At 46.5% G+C, this 21,061-nt stretch overlaps 1 protein-coding gene across 2 annotated transcripts in view; it reads right to left on the reverse strand.

The window, feature by feature from the left end:
* Atg7 (autophagy related 7) overlaps nt 1-21,061 on the reverse strand; it is a 177,504-nt gene that overhangs the window by 110,973 nt on the left and 45,470 nt on the right. For both annotated transcript variants that reach the window (XM_032905890.1, XM_032905891.1), the window contains exon 16: nt 14,646-14,726. In XM_032905890.1, coding sequence (XP_032761781.1) covers nt 14,646-14,726 — 81 coding nt within the window. The remainder of the gene's footprint in view (nt 1-14,645; nt 14,727-21,061) is intronic.

Consider the following 21,061-nt stretch of genomic DNA (forward strand, 5'->3'; position numbering starts at 1 on the left):
CACGGACCAGTCGCACCAGTTCACAACCACAAGAGCAGCAGGAAGGAGCAAGGGCCCCCAGACTTCCAGGAAGGAGTGGAACACGGACAGCATGACCATGCAACTGTCACACTGTCGCCTGTCCCTGCTTCGCAGAGACCAGAGATTCAGCAGTCAGGTCACACGTTGAGTGACTCCCCCATGGTTTCTGTTGGGTCAGCTTAAGTCCAGGCACCTGCATAGACACTGTGGCCTGGGGACAGCAGACACAGCACCAGCCCCACCATCACTTTCTCAGGAGCACCAAACTGTAGCTGTATGGAGGTTAATAATTGAACCCCTAGCTGCAGACTCTCAAGAAATGGAAAGAAACGGGCTCAGGTACCCCAGGGGCTGCAATCTGCTCCCTCCTAAGCACCATTGTTTTGGCAGAGACTGGTTCACCCTTTGTTTCTGTCCTCTTTTAAAGACCTCTAAAGATGAGACTTTACCCTGCAAATGACAAAATGAGAGTATTTATTAGAGAGAAGGGGGAGAAAGTCATCCAGTTTCTGTCCAGTGGAGCCATAAAGACTTTCCCAGCCCCACTGTAGGATGCCAGGCATGCAGGCTCTTACTTCATTGTCTTGGCCACTGAAAAAGTAGTTTCACTCTTTCATACCAGAGGAAGAATGTCTCAGGAAGTCTGAGCCGTGCCTCCAAGGTCATGAGGGGCAACACGCATCTTGGCGCCTTGGCTATAGTCATCTGGTGGCGTTTAATGGTCTATTATCTAGTGGGTCCGGCATGAATCTACCTAAGATGGTGTCTATGTGTCACCTGTGCATACAGACCCTTCTGTAGACTGGAATCCTATCAAGATTGTCTAGAATACTAACATGAAGCATGTGCTTGGTACAGGGTGCTCGCAATTCTGTGTAAACAGAGTAAGGGGGAAAAGCCTGTGCACCTTTAGTACAGACCAATTTTCCAAATTTTCCAAATAGTTGCAGTCTGTGATCAGTTGGCTTCACGGAAGTAGAATGCCATGCCCTTAAATGTAAAACTTTTTTGTTTTTTTTAGAAAATTGCTCCTCCTGTTTATTCACAAAGTACACTCTCAAATTACTCAGAAGCACAGGATGGAGGTCCTGGAGGTTCAGGCAAGCCTCGGCTAACAAAACCCTGTCTTATAACAAATGTTTTAGGAGCTGCAGATCAGGCTGAGTGATTACAAGCAGCCTCTGCTTTTCCTAAGACCCAGACTCAGCCTCCATTGTGGTAGCTAAGAGCTGCTTGAGACTCCAGTGCAGGGGACCACCACGCCCACTTCTGCCATCACAGGCAACAGACACACACTTGGTGCACATACATATGAGCTGACACTCATATATAATGTACACACCACACACACACACACACACACACACACACACACACACTTAAATTGTTTTTTTTTTTTTTGACAGGGTCTTAGTATGTAGCCCTAGCAGGCCTGGAACTTATGTGAGCCAAATTGGTCTCTACCTTGCAAGATCCACCTGTCTCTGCCTCAGAGAGCTTAGATTAAGGTATGCACCATCACATCTAGCTAAAAAAATAAAATAAAATAAAATAAAAAGCCCACCCTTGAATGTCAAGAATTCACTACTTTGTTACTTAGGTTACTTAGTAACCACTTAGGTTACTAAGAGGACACCATGAGCCCAGGGACATTTCCTCAAGTACTTGTCTGACTTGAGCTGGTCAGCCCAGCTGAAACATGCAGTCTCTCTCCAGCAGTGCCCTGCAAGGGTCCCTGCATAGCCAACCCCTTACGGAGCTGGGCAGGATGGCACAGGTCTCATTTCCCATGTGCTCTTCTGCTGCCCATGGGGGGGTACAGGGCAGAAGGAGCAGGGGGTGCTGCTGTTAATGGGAACTCTTTCTGCTCCGCTGGACTACAAAACCATGTGTGTTTTTCTTTCTCAAAGACACTACTTTTCATAAGCATTCTTTTTCCTTTTTTATTTTTATACCTGATTTATATGATACTGGGAATCCACGCCAGCCTGCTTTACCAGTCATTCACTTACTTATGCATATGTGCAATGTGTGTGTAAATGTGTGTGCACTGCTGCTCTGGCAGATGCATGTGGGGTCAGGAGACAACCTTGGGTATTGGGCCTTGTACCTTCCACCTTGAGACAGTGTCTTGTTTTTTTCCTTTTGTTTTTATACCTGGGTAGCTGCTTCTCATTCCAAAAATTTATTTTGTCTCTACTTCCTACACTCTGGGAGCACGGGCACACGTCATGTCGTGGCTTTTCTGTGCCCTCTTGAGGATTCTCAGTCGGGACCCCTTGCTTACACTCAGCAAAGGCTTTTTTTTACCGGGGTACTTTTTAGTCCTCTCTTATTATTAGCACCTCACTTATTTTTTTTAAAAAAATCTACTCAACCAATGATGGAATTGGTTCTCTGTGTCAGTCAGATTAAGTGAAACTAATGATTAAAGTTGGGCATATGTGCAGCTTTACAGGGGAAAGAATAAACACTGTTCTTTAAGGGACAGTGACGCTGTGTCAAGGTCCATGTTTGGGATGCACAGGAGTGTGTACGAAGAATGGGGCACTGCCCTCAAACCCCACTTTCATTATCCCTTCCTCCAAGTTCCTTTAGGAAGAAGCTGGTGTAAAAGGGATCAGGAGAAGCCCAGGCATGCCTCTTGCTTCCACAAATCACACCAAGTTGGGAGTGCCAGCAAGTCCTTAAAAATACCCAGAAGCCTCAGCAAATCTACAGCCAACTGTGCAGACAGGAGCTGTGCAGAGGTGGACACACCCTCCCCAGCAGCCAGTGTAGGGATGCTACCTGGGCGTCAGGACACCGCGTGCTCCTCAGACGCACACACTGGAGGCATCCCTGCAGCCCAGGGCCACATAGGAGAGATCCCCCGAGTCTAGTGAGGGCTGAAAATTGAAGATGTATTGTTCCATGAGCACTTTCACCAGCTCTCTTAGTCTGGAAGCGGGGAACATGGAGGGCTTTCATTCTTTAGAATAAAACATAATGATGAGAACATTACTTAAAGCAGGAAAGACAGATACTCAGGGATGTATGGTGGTCATTGTGTAACTTAAACAAGTCATAAGGATGCTGATTTTGGGAACAACGTCTGCACTACAGTTCCTTTACCTTGTCTGTGGCAAAAGTCTGAGTACTCTTCGAAATCCCAAGGAGGATGACCAGATGGCTCAGTGGGTAGTAGCACCTGCTGCCACAGAGTTCACTGCTGAACCCGAGTTCAGTCCCCAGGAGCCATATGGCAAGAGGCGGATCAACTCCAGCAAGCTCATCTCTGACTTCCACTCGTGCTCACACACAAGCAAAACAAAGCAAACAAGGATAATGAAAAGGAACATTCCTTAAAAAAAAGAAAATTACCAGGGCAGCGAATGAGAGAACATCTAGAATGGGCATTTCAGAACCTCGCAGGGCAGCAAGCAAAGCCTTTGGAGAGCTCATTGCTGGAATGCCCTTGAATCCAATGCTAAGCCAACTTTGGTAACTCCCAAAGGCAGCTTGTTTTGGTAAACTCTGGCCATGATCTTCCAAGAGAGGAACAGGTCATCAAAGACGTCACTAAAGCAGATGGAAAGGTAAAAGTTGAGCAGAATCTTCTGGACAAACAGAGAACACTGTAAAAGGCCATGCCCCAATCTGGCACCAACCAGCAAAGGGCATGGTGTTGTTAGATCTGGTGGTCAGCATCCCACTGGACAGAGGCCCCAAGAGCAAGTGGCCTGACTTTCTACTGTTCATGAATTTACACATGAGCTATGGCTTGTTCTCTTGTCCTCACACTTGATGTTGGCTAGGACCTAGCCATCTCCTGCAGCAATGTTTGATTGCTGGTTAAGGGTGATCTAAGGACCTCATACATAAGTGCCACAATCTAGCATTACCATCACGTCCAGAAGGACATCAACAGAAATCAACACACTATCATCCAAAAATACTCCATAAATTATTTGTTGTTGTTGTTATTATTATTATTATTATTATATTTTGAAACAAGGTCTCGCTCTATAGCCTACTTGGGTGGCTTCAAACTCTTGCCTCAGCCTTCTGACTGCTGAGATAGTGTGACCAAACACTTCTGCCTTTATAAAATTATTTAACTGACTCACTTTAAAATAAATCCATGTAAATACCTTTTTGGATGTTACAAATATTCCATCTGAGTAGTTATATTGGGGCTAAAGACATGGTTTGGTGACTAAGGATGCTGACTGCTCTTGCAGATCCTTGTGTTCTGTTCCCAACACCTACATGGTTCTTCCCACCACCTCTAACTTCAGCTCCAGGGGATCTAATGCCCCTTCTGGCCTCTGCTGGCTCCTGCCTACACAAGGTGTACAAGAACTCATGTAGGTGCACACTATACACATTAACCTAATAAATAAGGGGCTAGAGGGAAGGTTTAGCAGTTAAGAGCACCTGCTGCTCTTGCAAGGAAGTGGATTCATAGCACCCACATGGAGGCTTACAACAGCCTCTCATTTCAGTTCTAAAGGATCTGATGTCCTATTCTGGCCTCCAAGGGCTCCTGTATGAATGTTGTGCATATAAACTCACACAGGCATAGACACATAAAAATAACTACATCTTTATATACCTACACACACATATTATGTAGCCTATTTAACATAAATGTACTTAAAAGCGTCCAGTTCAAACGTATCTCTCAGTTCAGTAGTGAGACTGCAGCTCCCACCTGTTCCTTCCCTTCTGTCCTTCCTCTGATCACTATATCACATAAATATCAAAGGACATGAGTGACATGAAAAGAGATGCCCGGGCTCCATGCCGTCGAGGGGAAGAACTGACCCACAGAACTCTAAGCAGGGTTACTGTCTTCTCCTGTCCTCCAGTTGGCTGAAGCTTGTCACAAGATACACTCAGTGGCAGGTCAGTCCTTCACAGTTTCCTGTGATCACAGAAAATGAGTCCCCAGTGAGACCTGGTACCTTCCAAAGTCCTAAGTGTCATGGAAGGCCTGGGGTGGCTGCAGGGATTGCCTCCCTGTCACTTTCCAGGGGCGCCTGGGCATGGTACCATAGCAAGCCTCAGGGGGCCAGGTGTCCTATCAGCACAATGGTGGGAAGCCACTGAAACACTGTTAAACTACAGTGGCTATACATTTTCCAAAGGAGTATGTCAATTCCTTTCATCACATGAACATGGTCCCAAAAGACTTAGTAAGGGAATAGACATGGGACAGAGGCTAAAAATGAATTCTAAACTATAAAAGCCTAATATTTCCATGTCCTGAAGATGAGAACCACTGAAAAGATCATATCCCTATATATTCTGGTCTGCATAAGAGACAAGAGGACACCTGAAGTGAAAAGTACACTCAAGTGACCACAGGCATCAGGGAAGCAGGATAACCTTTGCGGCTGATCAGAGGCTTCAGAGGACCAGGTCAGCAGGGAGGAGCGAGGCTGCCTTCTCTGGAAGCATGAGGAAGGGTTTCAAAGAGGGCTGTCAGGGAACATGAGGAGAACCTTTCTGCAGTTTTTAAAAACCAGGGCAGCCTTGAGCCTTGCCTTCCAGACCCTGGACTCTGTCCTTGCATCTGTCGGTGGGGGAGCAGCAGCTTGAGGAGATGCCACACACTCAGGGATACTTCAGGCCACCACAGTGGTCTTTGTTTTCTTCCTGTTTCTGGTGTCAACACCAGTCCCAGGAGTGGGCAAAGGCCCTGGTGCCTGGCCTGAGAAACTGGATATGCGTCAGCCATTGCAATTTCCCTGGGAAACAGAAAATATTTTCCCCGCTCTATGGATGAGGAAATTGAAGCAAAGGGAGAAAACATCCGAGATTTTCCAAAGAGAGGAAGAGCCAAGAGCTGTGAGGTTAAGGCTTATAGCTGAGCACTGCTCCCTGGCTCTGGCGGGACATCCCAGCTCCTTTCGGGAGCCCAGCAGCTCTGGAGATGGGAGAAACACAAGTTGCTAAGGACGAGATGTGGGATACAGTTTACACCACACATATGGATCCCATCACCCGTTCAAACAGAAAGCATGAGTGAGGCCTTGCTGGGTAAATGAGATAGGAAAAGAGGACCAGGGTGGGGGTTACTCATCATTTTCCCAACTAGAGATTTATGTCCCTTTTGGAAAGGGGAAGAAAACCCTGGCTGCAGCTCTGTTTTGAGTAATACTTGCCGCTAAGAAGCTGTATGCAGACACTCCTGGCATAAGCCCTTGGGAGCTCTTCCGATTGGGCGCTGGCCAGTCCTTGTAAAGGGCTGAGGAGCAGGCAGGACACTGGTCACAGTGCTCTGATCCCCTTACCTGAAGCTCATTTCAAACTGAGAGAAGGAATAGCTACACATCACTATGTCCAGGGCACAACGCACAGTCAACAGCAGGTAGCCGCAGTGACTCTTGTCCTAAACTATGTTTTCACACTTTTCTGCAATTAAAATGGATTTCTGGGCTGGGAGGCTCTGGCTTCCATGCCCAGGATGGGACACAAAATAAAATTGTCTGTGAAACAAAGACTGAAAGAACCTCAACCCAAAGTGCAGAAGCAAGTAACTTGGAGAGGAGAGAGCCGGAACTTATCTCACTGAGCTGACTCACTGGCCAAAGGAAGGCACGGAGGCGGACAGAGGCAGAAGCACCGAACTTGGGGTCACTCAGCAGGCAAGGGAGTGAACAGAGCCAGGACCCTGGGAATCCCCCATTGTGGCTGCTGAATGCCATAGGCTGGGAAAGTCCCTTCGTGTCAGGGGAGGTGAGAGAGTTTTATGAGGAATTGTAAGATTCAAGACGGAATCTTATATTCTGTCTTGCCTTGGGAACACATTCCATCTTGGGAAGTGTTGTTCACGGGGACAAGTGGCCATCCTCCTTAAGCCATTACTCCTCCTTAGACCACCACTGGGTATTCAACAGCTTCCTGTGCAGTGTTGTTTCTGGCCATTATGTAAGGAAGCTCGCATTCTCTCACCCACAGATGGGTTAAACTCCTATTTCACCTCAGCTCAGAAGTGACTCTCAACAAACCCTCCTTGGGGTAGCCTCATTTATTGAAAAGAAGTGGGTTGTGCAGACAGGCACGCACCCTAACACAGCAGGACCCAGGAGGCAGCATTGTTGTTGGATAGGTTGTCTCACCCTGCACGTCTCATTTCTTTCGCTTTTATTTATATTTATTTAATTTTTAATTGCGTGTGTGTGTGTGTGTGTGTGTGCGCGCACGCGCACATGAGTGCAGGTGCCCATAGAAGTCAGAAGACAGTGCTGGATCCCCTGGGGCTGGAGTTTCTAGTGGTTCTGTGCTAGGAACCAAACTCAGGTCCTTTGGAAGAACGTTGAGTCCTTTTAACTACTGAGCATCTCTCCGGCTCCTGCGAGCCGTTTTTCTCGAGGATAATGACTTTTTTTTGAGACAGGGTATTTCTATGTAGCCCTGGGGGCCTCACAGAGTGCCTCCTGCTTCTATCCTCAGAACGTTGGGATTAAAAGCACAGCATAATATTTCTTTTGATGATTGTGATAGTCAGCTTCCAGCTACTGTCACAAAATACTTAAGCAAACAGTTTTAAAAAGAAAAAAAAATTTTTTTTTTGTGACTCATGGTTTTAGAAGACTCAATTGATGGTCAGTTGGCCCACTGTTTCTGAGGGTGAGGTCAGTTTGTTACACCATGGTGGGAGTCCATGGTGGAAAAACCCTTACCTCATTGCCAAAAGAAAAAGGAAAGAAAGAGGAAGGGTCCAGGATCCCCTCCAAGGTACGTCCACAGTGATCTCACTTCCTCTCAATGGCTCCACTACGTCCTGATAGCACCAAGCCTCTTCCGCACATGCCTTTGGGGGTCCTCTCAGAGGTGAATGGTAGCAATGGCTTTGCACACAGTGTGTGAATCTCTAGCACATACCATGCATTCATAGCAGCCCAATGATAAATGCCTGCTGCTGGCCACTGAGATGCTGACCCTTCCCTCCAATCTAAGCTGGTCCCTTTGTCTTCTAAGGTTATGTGTACAGAACTCTCAGGTGATAGGTTGCTCTTGTCCGAACTCCCAAAAGAATATTTCAATAAAGAGGTTTAGTTCTGGTATTTCATGCTTCTTTAAAAATATTTTTGTGTGAATATGGTATGTGTGAGTGTCCATGATCACGTAAATGCAGGCCCATACACGGCATTAGACCTGGTGTCAGCTTCACCTTCTGCCTTGCTTGACCTTGTCTCATGTCATCTGTTGCTGTATATTCCAGGTTTCCTTTTAGCTTTCAGAGATTTTCTTGTACTGCTTTTCATTGTCCTAGAGGTAATGAGATTACAGATGTGCACTAACCAACCTACTTTACATGGGTTCTAGGTATTTGAACTCAGGTCCTTACCCTTGCATAGCAACTGAATTTTCAACTGAGCAACCCCCAACCCCTTACGCCTTTTCCATCACAGGTAATTGTACAATAGAAGAAAGGTGGGGCTGTGTGAAGTGCATAGTCAGTTGGATGGTGTTTTGCTGGGGCAAACATGTGAAGGAATGTTTAGCTGAAGCAGACACAGGTGAAAGAATGTTCTACTAAAGCAAGCATGTAAAAGGACAGATGATGGATTCTTCCCTAACGATAGGCATGTATTGGTTCGCCTTACAATGCGTAGTTGAATTGCATTTGTCGGGACTCCATAGAAAGAACCATTCCAAAAAACTTGTGGTGTGCTGCAGTTTCTTGCTGCTTCTGCAGACTTGAGCTGATTAGCAGGGTGATGTCAGCTGAGACAGGTGCATGTGCTGAGGCAAGACCCGAGGACACGTGCTGTTAGGAGGGTACAAATAGGACTCGATGGACAGTGACGGGGCTTAGCTAGGCTTTCTAATAGAGCTAGCTGTGCAATGTTTTTGGGTTTCAAGTCTTTGCTGATTTTCATTTTACTGAGAAAGGCACAGCTGAGAACTTCTCCTGGTGTTTCCCTGGTCCCTCCTGCTGACTTGTACTAAGGCTGAGGCCTGGCTGTCTCTACTAGGTGGTGTCAATGGTGTTGCTAATCTGACTTTACTGAATTGGCGTGCTGGTGTATATGTGAAGTGTTTGTGAGTGGATCGAGCTACTACTGCTAACCTGTGAACTGAACTGTCAATTTCCAGACAACACAGAAGGGAGTTGCCACAAAGAACCTTTCTAAACATGTCCACTTCCTCCGTATCCTTTCTTTCCCACTACCTGGTGAGTGGTGGGTTAAAAGGGAGGTTAAAGTGTTTAAAAACCATCATTAAAAATAGGTTTTGAAAAAAATTAAAGTTACAGCTGTGCTATATCAACAGGCTGTGGTAAGAAAGGCAAGAAAACCGTGTGCCACCTGATGATACCAGCTGGTGGCCGTTACTCTAATCCTCCTCCTTCTCACTTCCCAGGCCATTCAGTCCAACAGCTCAGAAGCTGTCCTACAACCCATCAGCAGAAGCCCTTCCACATGGTCATCACCAGAATGAGAATATTATTAGCCTTGCTCATCACTAATTAAAACCTCAAGATCAGGTTTCTGGGTACATCTTGGTACATCTGTGCAGGACACAGGCTCCAGATGGTAGGCAAGCCAGGCTTGGGACCTGCTGCCTCCCAAGAGGTGTTTCTGTGATGTCACAGATGCTGTGGGCGACAGAACCATTCAGCAAGAACACGCTTAGTCTTGCACACTGCCACTCAGGTGACTATGCTCAGGAATTCTGCCCCCTCGGAAATAGCCCACACCTCACTCTGTAGGTACCTCAGAAACAAAGCTACCACTATGAAAACATTGGAAGATGTCTTGACTCCTTGAAGAAAACTAGCATTCCCAGTAGATATCCTCCACTTTCCTGTGTTAGAAACTAGGAAAGTTCTAGGGTAATGAACCGCAGGTGACCAGCTAATGTCATCAGATGGCAGTGACGTTTCTCTTGCCTTTTTCACTGCAGCCTGTCTAGTCAATGTCACAGAATTGCTTTAGGGTGAAAGCATTCCTCTCTAGGAAGCCAGCAAGAAAAAAAGAACTATGATAAAGACTGAACTCTGTGTTCTATGTTCATTTTCTTTTGGAATCATGTGCATTGCGCGTGCGTGCGTGCGTGCGTGCGTGCGTGGGTGCATGTGTGTGTATCAGCCTGTGAAGGATACCTGGACATAAATGTGCATATGCATGTGGTGGCTAGAGGTTGTCTTATCACACTCCACCTTACTTTTGTGGCATTGAGTCTGAAGCTGTCCCTGCCCTATACCCTCAGCACTGGGGTCACAGATGCATGTCACCCACACCTGGCCGTTTACAGATGCTGGACATCCCAATTTAGGCCTTCACACTTGCAAGGCAAGCACTTTAATGACTAAGTCCTCTGCCTAATATCACTTTCTGAAGTAGCAGGGACTGCAGTTTTGAAATGTCTGTGTATTCTAGAGAGCAGGCAAGTCCATCTATTCAGGATGAGGGGAGCCAGGTTTCAGAAAAAAAGAAATGAACATTACCAGTGGTGACAAACATTTCACCTGCCTCCACTCCAGGGCACATTAGACAGATTCAAACCAAAGGAGATTCTATAAATTAACAGACAACGCCTCAAAAGGGCATGGACAGGAAAAAGGAAAGTTTAGAGACCTCTCCCAGAATGAGGGAGATCAGAAGAAACATAACTACATAGAGGTCTGGTCTGATCCTGAAGTAAGTCCTCATTCAGAAGGAGAAAGAGGTAAAGTCCGCGAAGAACATTCCAGGACAGAGACAATGTCTGAAATAGAGCCTTGGGTCAGGTACAGTGGCTGTTAACACTGAACGTCTGTTTCCTGTGTGCTGTGTTGGTGAGAGCAGGTCTTTGTTCTTAGGAAATTCACAGGGAAATGTTTAGTTGAGAAGGAACAGTTCCCTGTTGACTCTGGAAAACTCAACAAAGGAATCAGAAGGGGCAGAGCTGAGGAGGCGGGACAGCAGAGGGGAGGAAGGTAGAAACCTGGGAGTCTCTGCTAAAGGCCACATAGAGTAGACTCTGCAGTTTTCTGTAAGTCTCTCTCTCTCTCTCTCTCTCTCTCTCTCTCTCTCTCTCTCTCTCTCTCTAAGATGTATGTATGTATATATGTATGTATGTATGTATGTATGTATGTATGTATGGGAGTATCACCTGACTGTATATTGTGTCTGGTGCCCACAGAGGCCAGAGAGGGAACGGACTTACCAGCCACCTGAAGTGACAGACTCACTTCAGGATCAGACTGGACCTTTATGCAGTTATGATGTTTCTATGGAATTTGACTTACAAGCCACCATATGGGTGCTGGGAATTGAACCCAGATCCTCTGCAAGAGCAACACTCTTAACTGCTGAGCCATCTCTCCGCCCCAGTGTCACCAAGTTTGAAAGTGTATCAGAGGGACTGGAGAGATGCTCAGTGGTTAAGGTCGCTGTCTGTTCTTGCGGAGGACCCAAGTTCAGTTCCCAGCACACACATCAGGCTGCTCACAACTGCCTGAAGTTGAAGTTCCAGGGACCGATACTTCTGGTCCCTGTAGGCTCTACACTCTCCTACGTCCACACGTTTAATTTAAAATATAAATCTTTAAAAAATTGTACCAAAATACAAAGTTACTAAAAAAGAAAATCTTAATTAGAAATAAGAGATAAAGAAATTAAGAGACTGACTGCTGGTAATAAATTGCCTCAATGCATTCTGGGACAGCTTTTCTAGATTTCTGGTTCACAATCACACTTGTTGGCCTGACAGACGTTCACCACACTCTAGAACTGAACAGTAACTTGTACATGTATCAAAAAGGCCTCTTCAACTTCTGACAGCAGATGCTCTGTCAGGTGACGAAGCAGACGTTAAAATGAAAGCACCCCTCAGCACCCACACCTCCCTGCACATGTGTGAAGGCGACAGTTCACCAGCCCTGTCCCAGGCTCTGGCAACACGATGAGGGTTACACCATCAGCATCACTGTTTAATAAACAGAAGGCTCACTATCCCAGAGTGTCCTGCTCCTCCAGCCACTTCCTATACTGAAGCTAAACCAAGCAGGAGTAGAGTGAGCCTCTCTTCAGGGTGGGGGTGGAGGAGACAGATACTGGAAACCACCAAAGGAAAACACCACCTCACGGGAACAAGAGACAGAGGCTCAATCCTCAGTGGGTCATGCTTCTAAACACCACTTCCACAATGGCTGGGGAAGATGGCAGGACAGGAGGCACAAAGGACTGGAGGATGAGGAGAGCCCTGAAATTCAAAGTTCTGGACTTCACATGGTGTCTCACTCATGAACTTGGAGAAATTATGGATACCTGCAGGAGTCCTGGGTGAAGACAAATCCAGTCAAAATCCCAGCACAGATAGGTGAGGCATGACCCAGGCCCCCAACTTTTACTGGGAAGCTACTGGCAGCTGGCAGCTGCTGGGGAAGGGAGAATTATTCTCTCTTGAATGTGTGGCCTCTGATTTCCCAAGTTCCTTCCCCACACCCATAGGAAGTACTAATAGGAGTGAGTAGGTTACTATGGCTGAGGGCATGTAGTTGGGAAAGGTAGTGTTGGGGGATGGTTTAAGGGGAGTTGACGAGGGGTAACAGGAAGATATGATAATGTGTCATTCTACATGTATGAAATTCTTAAGACTGAGGAAAAATTTTTAAAAAATGACTTCATGAATATCAAAGGAAAAATGTGTAGAACTCACTCTTAGCTCCAAAGAATTTTGATTCAAACAGCAGCAACTCAGACATGACTCAGTATAAAAAACATCCTGCTGAGTAAGCAAGCGTTAAGCATAAGCCAGCACTCTCATAGAGCGATTCGGCGTAATTGGGATTGTCATATCGGAGGATCAACACTCAGTCTGCAGATGATGCAGATGACAGGGAAGGGGGCCAAGAAAGTAAATGAGGGGCTTCTCCTGGAAAGAGGTGCAACCTTCTCGGCACAAAGGAAACCCAATATCCAGACCACAAGAAAAGTGATCGCTATGGGAACAGCGCAGCTGTGAAAATCCACGTCAGTTTGTATTAACTCGCCTGGCAAGTTTGTGTAATGCAGGACTCTGAATGGCCACTGACAGGAAATAACTCTGGTAACAAAAACACCATACCTGTGTTTAATCTGAGACTTCCAAGGAGGGAGGACAAGAAAACAAAAAGCTATTCTCTCTTAAAGAAAAAGGAGGGGCAGCCTGAGGTACGCCTGGGCTTCTTTAGAGACAGCATCTTATGGGCCGATTTAATTAGAAACAGAGCAGGAAAGCAAATGCTCACGTTTCTCTGAGAACACAATTATCTTCATTTCATTGATGAGCTAGACCTACATAAAGCCACAGACGCTGCTGGCATGGGCACCAAAGGATTTCAGTTTGAAAATAATCCTGCCAAGTTATTTGGAGACCAATTAGTTCAGCTGTAACATGGAAAGATGGACAGACAGAAAGTCATTTCCACTGAGGAGCACACGGTCGTGAGACCCTGTCCCTGTGGACAGATGTGCGCATCACCACCTTCAGGGTCCTGCCAGAGAGGAATAGGATACCTTGAGAAACAGCAAGAAGAATAATAGGCTCAGAGGTCATTTACCCACAAATTATAAGGTTTAAATCTCCACCAGGCACTTGAGATGCCCAACAATAAAGCAGGCTTAGTTTACCCTCAGAGCAGAAAGGAAAACAAACCACTCTCCACTTGGGAGTGCCTGGATTTAACCAAATTCATCACTATGGCTTATCGATCCCAGATTCCACAGTTTAGGCAAACAGCTGAGGACAGAAGCTACTCTGAGTAGACTTTTCCTAGAATTCAATTCCCTCAGCTCCACCCATTGCAGGAGGCACAACAATGTGTTCTCAGAGAAATGCTTGCTTGGGATGAGTAAGCCCCACAAGCTACTCTGATAGCTCCCCAAGTAGGAATTGGAAAAAGGGAGCTTGAAGGCATAGAGTGGGGGCTCTCAACCAGAGGGTTGCGACCCCTTTTGGAGAGGACGAATGACCCTTTCACAGGGGTTGCATATCAAATATTTACATCACAATTCACAGCAGTAGAAAATTATAGTTATGAAGTAGTGACAAAAATAATTTTATGGTTGTGGTCACCATAACATGAGGAACTGTACTAAAGAGTTGCAGTATGAGGAGGTTAAGAACTACTGGCTTAAAGGGACATCCAAAGGGAATTGGCTGTCACGTACAGTGCACATGGAGAATAACTCAGAGCCTATTAACACTGAGATGCTGTGTATTCGGAGATACATCAGCCGGTTCCCATTACAATGGACAGCAGCCCCACTCTATTTTTAGAGCTGCTGGAAAGATCAAAGAGGAAGGGGCCTTGTTCCGGCCTCCCAATCCAGGCCCCTCATCTCTGCTTGCTGTTCCTTTGTGCTAGGAACACCTCCAACACCCAACCCAGACTGCCTAAAATCCCCACCTTCTGGGGAAAGCATAAACACTGCTCTGCTCAGTAGGTGCAAGGAAGGAAACCCTCAGGAGAGTAAGGGAGAGCCTCAGGCAAGCAAATTGAAAGTACTGTACAGCAAGTACTGACCAGCACCTAGCTCAGGCGCTCTCTTCACACTAGAACCACACACACACACACACACACACACACACACACACACCACCGCGCTGGCCGAGTGGGTTAGGTTGAGGTTAAATGGCTCAGAGGTAAAATGACTTACTTTGGATGAACAGGCTGTACATTTATCAAATGCCAGGCTGACAGGAAGGACATTATCGAACCGTGACAGAAAACCCCGGATCTGAAAACGAACAGAACAATTACTCATTAGGCCAGGGGTGCATGTCTAGTGGGTGACAAAGAGGAGGAAATGGTTATTAGGGTCCTGACACAGGCGATTCTGTGACTGTAAGTTCTTCCCCCTACTGTAATAGTTTTGGAAGTAAACTATATTGGCTCTTTATCCCCATGATATACATGATTTTTAAATATTTAAGACCTGAAAGCAAATAATTTACTTAATAATATAAAGTCAGGTGGAAGACTGAAGCCCTGTCTCAGGGCTGGCGTGTGGCGTGGTTGGTAGAATGCTTGGGTTGTATGCAGCAGGCTCTGTGTTCCATTACCAGCACGGCATAAAACCAGGCCCGGTGGTGCACATCTCAGATCCCAGAACTCAGGAGGTAGAGGCAGGAAGAGCAAGAATCCAAAGTCATCCTTGGCTACAGAGCAAGTCTAAGGGCAGCCTGGGCCACATGAGACCTTGTCTCAAAAACAAAACAAGCTAGGGTGTAGTCCAATGGCAGGTCACTTGTCTAGCATGTAGGTGGCCGGGGTTCCACCCCTGCATCACAAAACAGAACAAAACTCAGTCATCTAAGTCGCTCTGACACACTTCTCGTATAGAAATAGAGGCCTGGGGTGAGCGTGCATTTTCACAACTAAACAGAGGCTTCTCAAGAGCAGACAGCTGGGGAATGACAGAAGGCAAAGACAGACACACTGACTAGCTGCTGAACGCAGACCCCACGAAACTAAAGAACGAGCAGTCACACCATTGATGGCGCAACAGCACCACCTTGAGCAGAAACATCTGATTGCAACAATAAATCCACTCTCAGAGTGGCTCAGTGTTGGTGGTGAGCTCTTGTAAGTATCAAGAAGATATAACTTATAAAACTTGTAATGGTAGAGCCTTGATCATTTCTACAGAAGCCAGCATCTGCAGGAAGGAAGATAACACAAATCTTCTTGAAAGTTCATTTATATGATGCCAGAACTTCCAGTTTTAAAGTAATGAAATGTATGTTCAGGTGAAGCACAAGTGGGCAGAAGGACATAAAACCTGGTTTCAAATGAGGCCTTTCAGGTTCATACTGCTGTCATGGTTACCATGACTACAGATGGCGTCTCAGTTTCCTACTGTTGTGAGAAACACCATGACCAAAAGAATTTGGGGGAGGAAAGGGTTTATTTCAGTTTACAGTTCCACATCACAGACCAAAAATAGTCAGGGCGGGAACTGAAGCAGAGGCCATGGAGGGGTGCTGCTTACTGGCTTGTTCATCATGGCTTGCTCAGCCTGCTTTCTTATAGAATCTAGGATCACCAGCCCAAGGGATGGCACCACCCACAGTGGTCCATCACATCAATCACCAATCAAGAAAATACCTTACAGGCTTGCCCACAGGCTAATCTCATGGAGACTTTCCTCTCAACTGTCATTCCTTCTTACATACTTCTAGGCTGATGTCACATTGACAAAAACAATCAGCACATGGACCTTCACAGCCTGGCTCCCTGGCACTCTTCTTTTAGGTAATAGCTTTGTCTTTTATGTCTCCTCATAGTTTTTCTTTGTTTTCCTTTTTTAGTGCTAGAGATCGGATCTAGTGTCTCAGACTGAGCAGAGGCCTCTCCTGTTAACTTCGATCACCTCACTTAAGCAGTGCCCCTCCCCACCCCTGCAGGGTCCGTGCCTATACACAGGCAGGCAGACGCCAGAGGAGATCACATGTCTTCTAACACTCTCCACTCTATTACTTTACAACAGCAGGCTGGCTGGCCAGCACGCTCGGACCCGCTTGTCCCTGTCACACTAGGGCTACAGGTACACACAGCCATGCTGCGGCTTTGTTCCATCATGTCAGGTGAATAGAAAAAAAAAACCCAAAAAACAAAAAAAAAACCCCAACCCCCTCAACTCTCCAAAGAACACCTAAGTCCAGATGCACACAATGCCTGATGATGTTCACAGCAGTCTCCGTTTGCTGTGCTGCAGCCTGCAGCCTGATGGGAGGTAGGTGCATTCTCACCTCCAGTACACCCAGTCTTGAGAAAGCCTACAGGCCATTTCCAGAGCCCCTTTCAATCCCAGAGCAAACACGTACTGTCTTAGTTAGGGTGACTATCGCTGTGATGAACATCATGACCGAAAGCAAGTTGAGGAGGAAAGGGCTCATTTCCCTCACAGTTTCACATCACAGTTCATCATCCAAAGCAGTGAGGGCAGGAGTCTGGAGGCAGGGCTGATGCAGAGGCCACGGAGAGGTGCTGCTAACTGGCTTGCTCCTTATGGCTTGCTCAGCCACTTTCTTATAGACGCCATGACCACCAGCCCAGGGATGGCACCACCAACAATGGGCTGGGCCCTCTCTCATCAATCATTAATTAAGAAAGTGTCCTACAGGTTTGTGCCTAATCATACAGGGGCATTTTCTTAATTAAGGTTCCCTCTTAAATGACTTTAGCTTGTGACGGACAAGTTTTCATAAAACTACCTAGCACATGTATTAAGTCACAACTGACTGATTCCTTGGGAACCTTTGAAAATGTGACTTTTAGTTTCCTGTCTCTATGGGATATAGTGGCCACTTCACAAACTAAAATAAGAGGGAATTTTGGGGCAGGGGGTGTCTGCTAGTCAGGAACCAGGAAAAGCCATCAAAACTGCTGAAAGGACCTCAAATACAAATCAGAAAGGACAATGTTGAGATCCTCACGAGTCCCGAGTGTTCCAGGTTTAAATGCAAGCATAGGAGCCAGTCAGACGGCTCAGCAGTAAAGGCACTGGCTGCCAAGCCTGATAACCTGGTTGGGTCCCTGGTTAGAGGGATCCATGTATTAGAGGGAGAGAACTGACTCCTACAAACTTGTCTGACCATCACCTGTATGACAGGGCTCACACTTACACGCATGCACATACACCCAAGTAAATAAATGAAGTAAATAAATAGAATAAAAAGATAAGATGTGTGCATGCTCACAGTGTGCCTTATACACATAAGTTACTCTCATTCGGAGGTCTTTTAAAGCAACCAGATCCAACACATTTCCACTCAAATGCTGTTGAAAGCGGCCTACATATCTGTCTCCATTCTGTGGTGACAGATGAAGCTTCTGTTGTCATTTCTGTTCTGTAGGAATGGTCTCTGCTAAACTTAGAAACAGAGGTTGAGAGCAGAACTAGAGGGAAGGGAGAGGATAGACCTAGTTAGGGAGCTGAAAAGGAGAGCAGGGGGTGGGGGAGGGACGCATAGAGACTCAGAGACACAGAGACAGGGAAACAGACAGAGCGGGCATAAAGGCCGGCAGCAACACAGGTCAGGAGTCAAGCCATCTCACAGGCCCCATGTCCAATCTTTATTCATCGCATGAAGTAAGGGTTAGAATCCTTCTTTTGCATCTACAAATTCAGTCATGCCATAGATATTTATTTGTGAGAAAGGGATTCACTTGTAGCCCACCCAGGCGTCCCTTGTACTAAGGTAACCCTTCTCTCAGTGCTGGATTACAGGGGTGAGCCCACACCCAGCTGCAGAGTTACCTGCTGGAAAACACGTTCTCCACTATGTGCCATCAGTTGGCCATGTGTGTAAGAACTGAGTTACGAGCAAGCTCTGCGATACTCCCACACAGCAAGGCTATAGACCATGAAGAACTGAGAGTCCAGAAATGAAGCCTTACGTGTATGGCCAACTCCAGTCCCTCAGTTTGACAGAAAATGAATGAAACGTATGGAGCAGAGGCTGCTGCCAACAGTTTAGCACTACCCTTAGTTATCCCAGCACTGAGAGCAGTGTTGCCTTAGTATAAGGCAAGCCTGGGCTACAGAATGAATCCCTGCCTCTGTATAACTCCCAGAGTGACCCAAGATCCAGGTTATGTGGAGTCCTATGGGACATCTTTTCAGAGTGGCCAGGCATCTTTTCATAGTCAAAGAAAGTAAATATCTACCCCATATCAGAATTCTTTCCACATTTTCTAGGAAGAACACTACTATTCCACCTTAAGGGCCAAAACAAATATTTAAATTAAAAAGTCTGTAAAGTGTTGTCAAAGCTTGTTTTAGGCCCCTTTCTGTTTTTCAAGACTTATTTAAAGTGTGTGTATGTGTGCTCATGTGTGCAGTGCCCATGGAGAGAGGTATTAGGATCCCCCGGGGCTGACAGGTGTAAGGTTTCAGACTTGGATGCTGGGAACTAAACTTGAGTCCTCTGCAACAGCAGCATGTGCTCTTAACTACCAAGCCACCCTTACGGTCTCCACTCTCCTCTTTCACAGATGAAAGCAGCCCACACAGAATCTGGTCAGTAGCTGCTGGGGGCGAGGTTGGGACTACAGAGGACCAGCAAAAGGGAATGGCTGGGGTGACAGAAACACGAAGTCTCCTGTGTTTGGTGATGAGATGCCTCGCAGGTACTTGCCAACACTTACTAAAGTTGACATATTGTCAACTGTAAATTATGCCTCAGAAAGGCGAATTTAGAAACAGTTCATAAATTTGGAGTTTCAACAAGCTCAGAATGACAAGTCCCTGTACCTCCTCCAGCCCCAAATAATCACCAGCTTTTTTAAGTGTCCGGTGTAACTTTCTAGGGGAAACAGTTTTCATTTATTTATTTCTGGCTCTTGATGTTAATCCCAGGGGGCCTTGTGATTGCTACATTCTAGCACAGAGCTATGTGCCTTCCTGCCCAGAAGAAAAGATATACGAGAAATATGTTTCTTTGCTGCTACCTGCATTTGGAAGGGCCCTGGAAGAAAGGTACCTAAGCTTTCTTGGCTTCTGCCTTGTAAGTCACTGTCAGACTCTAAATAGGCAAAGCAGGTGAGGCTAGATCTCTCCTGCAAAGCATAAACCCTGGGTTATCCCTGAGTTTGGCCATCAGTGCTGTGAAGACAACAGATGCTGCCCTTGGTGTGAGGTGAGAGGCAGCAGACAGGATACACAGGCCATGAGCTCAGGGTTGTTAAAGGGGGGTTGGCAGCCCTGAGGCCTTCTCAGCACTCTGCCTGTGCAGTGTGGCCAGACATCATCAGGCTTACAGGGCCCTCCAGGAAAGGCACCTAGCAGCAGCAAATGTCAGAGGTTAGTCACCGAATGGGCCTGGCTTTGTGCCACCTAAGGAGTGTGACCATCACTGGAAGGAATGCCACCCAAAGCCTTTCTTTCTAGGGTGGTGCATCTCCAATGACCATGTCCTTGGAGGTTTCCAGTGGTGGCCCTGAGCTGTGCTGGCAAAGGTATGCCCTGGAAGGGCTCAGAGTCAACTGATGGCAGGACAGGGATGGGAGTCCCTGGTTTGGGTTGTAATTTTAGCTAAAATGCCTCCAGTTTTATAAGGGCTCTTCATATGTCTAGTCTGCTCTCCATGTAGTGGCCAAGGCTTACCCTTGTCAGGCCAGGTGTACAGGCACACACATATGTCATGTCCTCTACATGCACTGGTCCTATGGTGGCTCATTTGGGTATCGCTACATCCAATTACCTTCCACACTTTACAGATTAGATAATCAAGACTCAGAGAAATGGCACGGCCTTAAAAGCACCAAAGAGAAAAGCCAGGAATCTCAGTTCTGGTTTATTTTGGCTCTAAAGCCTGGTGGAAAAGCACAGAGAACAAAGGGAGGGTGGGAAGGAGGGAGAAAAGGAGGAACTCAAACACTGTCAACAAAAAAAACCCCACAGAAGGTGAATTCAATTATCTTCAGTGGATTTTACCCAGTTGGACACAAAAGAAATAGATCAGGAAAGGAGGGGACCTCCTCTCTGGACCACTGTCCTGGCCATGTTCCCACCTGTGCTCAGTGTAACTAACTTTGGTGCCAAACCCACCTCGCCTCAATGGGAAGCCGGGCTCCATTGCTCGGGAACGGCCATCCCAAAGGTGCCCTGAAGCCCCTTGGGACCCCACTGCCTGGGAGTCGCAGCAGATCCCTACAGGTTTGGCAAGGCTGCTAGAGCTTGAAGTTTGCATGCATAAAAATGTGCCTGAAACTCCAGATCGATTCTGGATGCTGAAAAGAGTCTTAGTCACATTCTGTGCCAACATGGAGTTTAGCAACAGCGAGCCCCAGGCACACTATGGAGGTCTTTGTTTCAGATAACAGCTTCCGTTCCCTTCACTGGCTGCCTCTCATTATTGAACTGGAGCCATAGAGGGACCAAAGAGCTAAACTGGAAGCCAGCCAGCATCATCCTCAGAAAAATATTTCAGGATGCAGCTAACTCTCAAGATGGAGCGAGCATTGCTTCCTGAGTTTGATGACTCTTCCTAATTTCCTGTTTAGAGGGTGGACAACTTCCATTTTAATAAAAAGTGGAAAGAAAGAAAGCGAGCGTGGGCAAGCATC

This window comes from Rattus rattus, chromosome 6 (genome assembly GCF_011064425.1).
Source record: "Rattus rattus isolate New Zealand chromosome 6, Rrattus_CSIRO_v1, whole genome shotgun sequence".
NCBI classification, from domain to species: Eukaryota; Metazoa; Chordata; class Mammalia; order Rodentia; family Muridae; genus Rattus; species Rattus rattus.